Source organism: Brachyhypopomus gauderio, chromosome 19 (genome assembly GCF_052324685.1).
Source record: "Brachyhypopomus gauderio isolate BG-103 chromosome 19, BGAUD_0.2, whole genome shotgun sequence".
Lineage (NCBI taxonomy): Eukaryota > Metazoa > Chordata > Actinopteri > Gymnotiformes > Hypopomidae > Brachyhypopomus > Brachyhypopomus gauderio.
In genome coordinates this window covers 13987509-13994062 of record NC_135229.1, presented here as the reverse complement: position 1 = coordinate 13994062, position 6554 = coordinate 13987509, and the positions used below count along the sequence as shown (strand labels likewise).

The 6554-nt window shown below is 36.6% G+C and overlaps 2 protein-coding genes across 2 annotated transcripts; one reads left to right on the top strand and one right to left on the bottom strand.

Annotated features, from left to right (window-relative positions):
* Positions 1–1738: 1738 nt before the first annotated feature.
* Positions 1739–4075, bottom strand: tmem70 (transmembrane protein 70; the record flags this gene model as incomplete). The annotated part of the gene is made up of 4 exons (XM_076982225.1): positions 1739–2334; positions 2500–2587; positions 3094–3185; positions 3994–4075. Coding segments are annotated over 4 exons (708 nt in total), but the record flags the coding sequence as incomplete, so codon positions are not given.
* On the top strand, positions 3570–6444 carry elocb (elongin C paralog b). Its single transcript, XM_076980962.1, has 4 exons — positions 3570–3705; positions 4226–4248; positions 5519–5662; positions 5927–6444. Exons 2-4 carry the CDS (start codon positions 4245–4247, stop codon positions 6115–6117), a joined length of 339 nt encoding a protein of 112 aa, XP_076837077.1. The 5' UTR covers positions 3570–3705; positions 4226–4244; the 3' UTR covers positions 6118–6444.
* Positions 6445–6554: the final 110 nt, after the last annotated feature.

Below are 6554 nucleotides of genomic sequence, written 5' to 3'. Positions count from 1 at the left end.
AGTTCAATTGCAGGGCATTATTTTAAAATTGTAATCTTACTAAGAGTTCAAACTCAGATCTAAAACAAAAACTGGGTATTGGAATAAAAAAAAATAATCTTGTTATCTGTAGTTAATATTTATTAGGTCCATTCCACTGTAACAGGTTAGTGCAGTCAGGTAATACACTGAATACAATATGTTTAAGCAACAGCATAAAATATTAATGAAACACAGCAGATATTTAACAATATATTTCTTTTTAAAAGAAATATTATTTCAAATTAGATATGTTGATGTAAATTCAAAATACTAACATTATAGATACTATTAAGACATATTAATATAGATACTAATATAGTACAAAATCTACTAGTACTAAAAAACAATCCTGATTTATGATGTCAATCACATTTCATTCATTTTCACAGTCTACATGCAGCATAAAAAACATTTGCCACTAATTTCTGTCATGACTTAAGTAAATACAAAACAGTGTACGTATTTTTTATTTAGCATCTTATTCATACCACATAATCATGGACTCTGAGGACCACAGGAGGAACTTATGTGCAAATCCTCACCCAGCACAACACACACCCAGAATGAGATGAATAAGGTCTGCAGAAAGTGTGCGTGCACAGGGGTACCATACTCAAACCCCATCTCCATGAAGCGTTTTTACAGGTGTGATTCAAAAGAATCAAAATATCCAATGCAAATGACTTTTTTGGTCTGAAATACAAATGTTAAATAAAGAACCCACTTCGCGTATGTATCACATTGGTTTTCAGAAGGCATGCCTAGCAGAACAATACGTAGTTTCCAGTGTAACCAAAAGGGACATTTTCTCAAGGGGTTCTCAAAGCCAGCAAAGATATTTTTTCATTTGCCTTTCAATGGATGGAATTGAATTTCAATTGGAAATTTTAGAGCACTTCATGCTTCCTTCTGTCAGTAAGCTTTTTGGAGAGGAACATTTCATTTTCCAGCAGGACTTGGTATCTGTCCACACTGCCAAAGGTACCAATACCTGGTTTAATAACCACAGTATCACTGTGTTTGATTGGCAAGCAATCTCGCCTGACCTAAACCCTATAGAGAATATATGGGGTATTGCCAAGAGGAAGATGAGAGACACCAGACCCAACAATGCAGACAAGATGAAGGCAGCCTGGGCTTCCAGAACACCTCAGCAGTGCCACAGGCTGATCACCTCCACGCCACGCCGCACTGATGTAATATGTGCGAAGGGAAAGAGCCCAGACCAAGTACTGAGTGCATTTACTGTACTTACTTTTTAGTAGGACACCACTTTTGAATTAAAAATCACTTTTTCTTATATAATATTCAAATTTGTTTTAGATGATTTTGGATTTTCATTGGCTGTAATCAATAATAATCAAGATTAACATAAACGCTTGAAATAGATCACCGTCATGAATCTATATGTGCGTTTCACTTTTTGTATTGAATTACTGAATAAAGATGCACCTGTAATGCGTGTTAACCATAAAATGCTAGTGAATTGTAGGTGCAAAAAAAGTGTTTCAAATATGGATGCATATGAAGAAATTAATCCATGACAGGTTCTATGGTTTGTCAAATACACTAAATGTTTCATGAAAAAAAACTCACCAAAAAGCAGTGATATATCTGGTCAAATTCATCATTAATTTGATTTTTTATATAAAACTAAATCCACAAAACTTGCATTTTTCTATGTACTGACCATAAATTAAAGAAGAGAAATTCAGGAAAATGGGCACATTTAATTTTATTTACAAAAGTTTCAAATTTACACAAGTTAGACGATATTAACCTAACTATTCGGCATACAGTTTATCATAGACCCATCTGACCGGTAATCTTAAAGACCACTAATGAGTCACGCAGGCCAGAAAACCTGTTAATTTTTGTCAGGCTTGTTTACCTCCTCCATGTCGAATGAGAACGGCTGATCGTAACCCATAAGGTGATTGTAGTCGTGTGGCAAGTCAAAGAGCATTGGGTTCAAGAGCATCGACTGCTTCTTCACATAAAAGGAAGTAAACATGCTGCTCACATCTGGGATTCTGACATCACTCTGGTGAAACACGGTCTTCTTCTGCGTCAGGAAAGCACTGTAGGTGACGGCCGTGTACGTGTCCGTCTCCTTGTTGTGATAGAGGCGCACCACATAGCCTTTGGTGATGAGGTGAAGGAGAACCGGCGTTATAAAGGTGAAGAAGCCAATCACACCACAGAAGGCCACCTTCATCGTAAAACTGGACACCCCCATGCCGTTCTTCATCATGATGTAGGGCATCACGCACAGACTGAACATACTGCTGGAGTAGGAGAAAAACTTCACTCCTGCAATTCAAACACAAATATATTATTCTCATATTATGCTGAGAGAGCAACACGAGTAAGATTAATCTTTGGGTCATTTTGCAAATAGAAATGCTCATATAATCCAAACGTGACAATCTAGAAGAGATTTTAAAGCCCGTGAAGAAAGAATAAAAGGAGACGTACCAAGCACGGTCTTCCCCAGATTCCCGGTGTAGATCAAGATGCCGTCCTCAGGGCTGGTAGACTGGGCGGAATAGCATCGTCCAGAAGTCTAGGAATGAACCTTCCAAAGTAAGTGCATACTCTCTGAGATAAAGCTTTGAACAACATGCAAACAATACTATTTTGAACAATTTCCTTGCCTCAGGTCTTATGAATTCAAGTGGTGATAACGGCTGTAACCTTTACCCGCCCCTCTGGAACAAGAGTTGGATAGAGTTCTCATACACGCAGCGCTGTATAACTTTAGGTACAGACCCCATGTGTAACCGTTCCTAGCTAATCAAAATGCTGTAAATGACCAATTAACCATACCACTACTGGATGAGACTATAGCATTACTCATAGCACAATAAAATACAAATAAAATATTTGGTTCCCTCTGATTTGGTTTCTTTGACACTTAAGGTGACAACCCAAGTAATTGACCCTCTCACGATTTAGGACATCCATTAGGTCAGTTACTGCTAACTAGCCAAGATTTATGCAAAGGATTCCTGCTTACTCGTCTCATTTTAATACGGTAAATGATATAATGTAGAATTTCCAAATATTCACCGTTCTGGTCTCTTTTGAAAGTGCCCGCTGTGCTGGCCAGAGTGTCTTGACCTGGGGAGCGAGTGTCGGTGCACAGGTGTGGGGGCCTTGGCCTGGTGTGAGAGGGGTGCACAGGTGAGCACTACCACGGCATATGCCCCTCAATATCTGTAGGTTTCTTGAGATATACTGCGACCCTAATAAAACACGTAACTGGTGCATTTTTAAAGCGTTTTCAAACAGCCGCATCGCAAGCTAACGTGCTCAAATCCACCCGGAACAGTTTGAAAAGCGCTACGAGGACTCCGGCATATGGAAGCGCGCCACTATCAGCGTGGAAGACAACTGCAAAAGTTATATAAAAAATAATAATAAAGTGCGATAAACTGATTCCCATGTCAATACATATTTAATTTCCCCACATTACACATGACACGTGATAGTAAAGCTGACATTAATTTCTAAAATACATTTACAAAGCCGTTTCATCAAAGACCTATATTTTGAAGTGTGGCAGCGGAAGTGGCTGTCTGGAACGGGCTCCTGCTTCCTGTTGTGGGCACAAGACAACAGGCAGTCGCTGGAAACGTTTGAGATTTGTGGTGAAAACACGTCGAGTAACGCGGTCCCGAGGTAAACACACACGACCTTACAGTACACGCAACACATGTGTTCAACAAGAAATTATCGCACTCTCCCTATACATATTCTAGAGCATATACTTCTGGCTAAGATTTACGTGAGTCAGCTAGCTAGGTAGCTTAGCTGCGTTCCGCGGTAGATAACAGCTGTAAGGAGGCTAACATGCTAACAGCAGCTAACATGCTAACAGGCTAACATGGGTTTCCAGTATAAAACACAACACTCATCACATGTAGTTAATACATAATATTAGTCAGGACATCGCTGGGCTATATTTACATTCACTGGATTTAACAGACGCTCTTATGCAGATATATTTATCAAAGTGTTTTGTCTTCGTAGAAATGGTGTGGGTGACAGTTTACTAGGAATACACATTCCGTACCAGTTTGAATACAAACAGTATTTTAAACCAGTTTTTAGGACATTTGGAGTTAGCTGAAATGAACATTTTAATTAACCAATGCTTTTTATTTTTTACTTACTAATGTCATTTTGTTCATATTTTCAGAGATAGGAGGTGAACCATTATGGGTAAGCGATAATCTTCTTTACTTTAGGTGGTGGCTGGTGGGCTGACAGGTCAACACATTCCTTCATGAACACTCACACACGTGTGGAAGCCCCTTCACACCGCTTGAAGAAGAAAAAAGTCCATATAGTATCTTACAATCTCATAGTAATGACTCAGTATCTCATAATTATGACTTACTTTCTCATAATTATGATTTAGTATCTCGTAATAATGACTTACAAACTTAGTATCCCATAATTATGACTTGGTATCTCATAATAATGACTTAGTATCTCATAATTATGGCTTAATATCTCAAAATTGAGTTGGCATCTCATCTCATTATTATGAGATACTAAGTCATTGTAAGTCATACATTCTGCGAGACGAATAGATAATACATTGTCTGTGTGTAAGGTATCTTTTTATCAGCACTGTCAGTTTGAAGATGTTTTATAGTGTCAGATTTTCAGTTAAGAATGCTACTATGAAGGACAATTCATGATGATCAATTAATCTTGAAGATAACTAAAGAAAATCTTTCAGTCTTTGAAGTATTTGTAATATTTTTTTCCTTAACTTGGTCTTAAATCCTGGTGTAATATAGCATTCAAGTGGTAAAAATTTAATAATATAATTTTTGCATTGGTGGACAAGTGATTTGTATAAGCTTGAGACCAGGCTAAGATGCGTTATGTTACATTTGATTTGAGGAAGTCCTCTATTAATAATATCAATAATCAAATTCATATTCAAATTCAAACTCAAATTCATTTTCTATCTTATTGGAACAGCAGTACTGTTTGAATAGTTAAATTAATATAGATGTTTTTGAAACATTTGGTTTCTTATTTAGTTTTTATTTTTGTTTGTAATTTTATAAATGTTATTTATTCAGGGTAAATGGGATGTTCTTTATGAGAAAACAGTTTCTTAGTTAATTGTGGTTTCGATATATGCACATATTAAATATATGCTAAAACAATAATAAAACATCTGTTTTTAATCAGGTTATTTTTGTGTGGTAGGCTGTACATTATGCATCACAGTCAAGCATTTGTAGTTACAATTACCGTTTCTCATCAAATATATGTTACGTTATATTGTGGGCTTACTGGCAAATCTTATTTACACAGATTTAAACAAATCTGTGTACACATTCACAGTATCGGTTAATGTAATGAGATGTCATTTTGCCTTGCTTAATTGAATCTAGTTTGTTATGTAGAACTATTAAAAATAAATAATGTCACATGTTCAAAACTTTTCATGATCTGACTGACTTTTTAGACTGTGAAGAGAAGACGTATGGTGGCTGTGAAGGGCCAGATGCCATGTATGTGAAGTTAATCTCCTCTGATGGCCACGAGTTCATTGTGAAGAGAGAACACGCATTGACATCTGGAACGATTAAAGCCATGCTGAGTGGGCCTGGTGGGTAGTGACATTAACAAGCAGCTCTACTGATGTCTTATGGTGGCACATTATCTATCAGTTTTTATTTTCTGCCAAATGCAGAATATCTGCTATAGTGAGGTTATTTGATGAATAACAATAAAATTATCATGCTATTGTGGTGATATAATTTTTTAATGATTGAATGCTTTTTCTTGACTTGATGTGTTCCTCTTTATTTTTGCTGTGTTTGAAAGACCGTACTTTGTCTGTTTCTTACATGAATTTATCTTTTCACTACAGGCCAGTTTGCTGAAAATGAAACCAATGAAGTAAATTTCCGAGAGATACCCTCTCACGTTCTCTCCAAGGTCTGCATGTATTTCACATATAAAGTACGATACACAAACAGCTCCACAGAAATCCCAGAATTCCCCATTGCTCCTGAGATCGCCTTAGAACTTCTGATGGCAGCAAACTTCTTGGATTGTTAAACACGTTTAAGCTCTTCTGTATGGAGAAGAACAAACATACAATCTCTGAAATGTATTTATTTGGTTCCCCACATTACTGAATTTTTGTGAGTAAAGTAGACGAAGAAACATTAAAATGAGTGACCGCAGTATTTTCTTATATTACTTTTTTTAATCATAGTTATCAGTACATACCTAAACTGGTTTTCTTATTTTCTTTCTGTATGGCTGAATTCATTAAATTCTTGCAAGGTACAGAAATAAAGTAACCATGCCATTATCTGTTCATGTGTAATCACTGTAATTACCTAATTTGAACATTTTTGCCACATAAAGACCTGACAAATATCTTGGGTGTATGTATTTTGTTTTTTTTCCCTCTTCAGCTTATTGTCTGTGGTGTCTTGAAAGCCCTCTGCATTGCTCAACAGTTGTCAGGACTAACCGTGATAATGTTG

Excerpts from the sequence above, each read along its gene's own strand:
- elocb (XM_076980962.1), top strand. Across the intron at positions 5,663-5,926 it reads AGCCATGCTGAGTGGGCCTG|GCCAGTTTGCTGAAAATGAA; the intron begins GTGGGTAGTGAC and ends TTTTCACTACAG.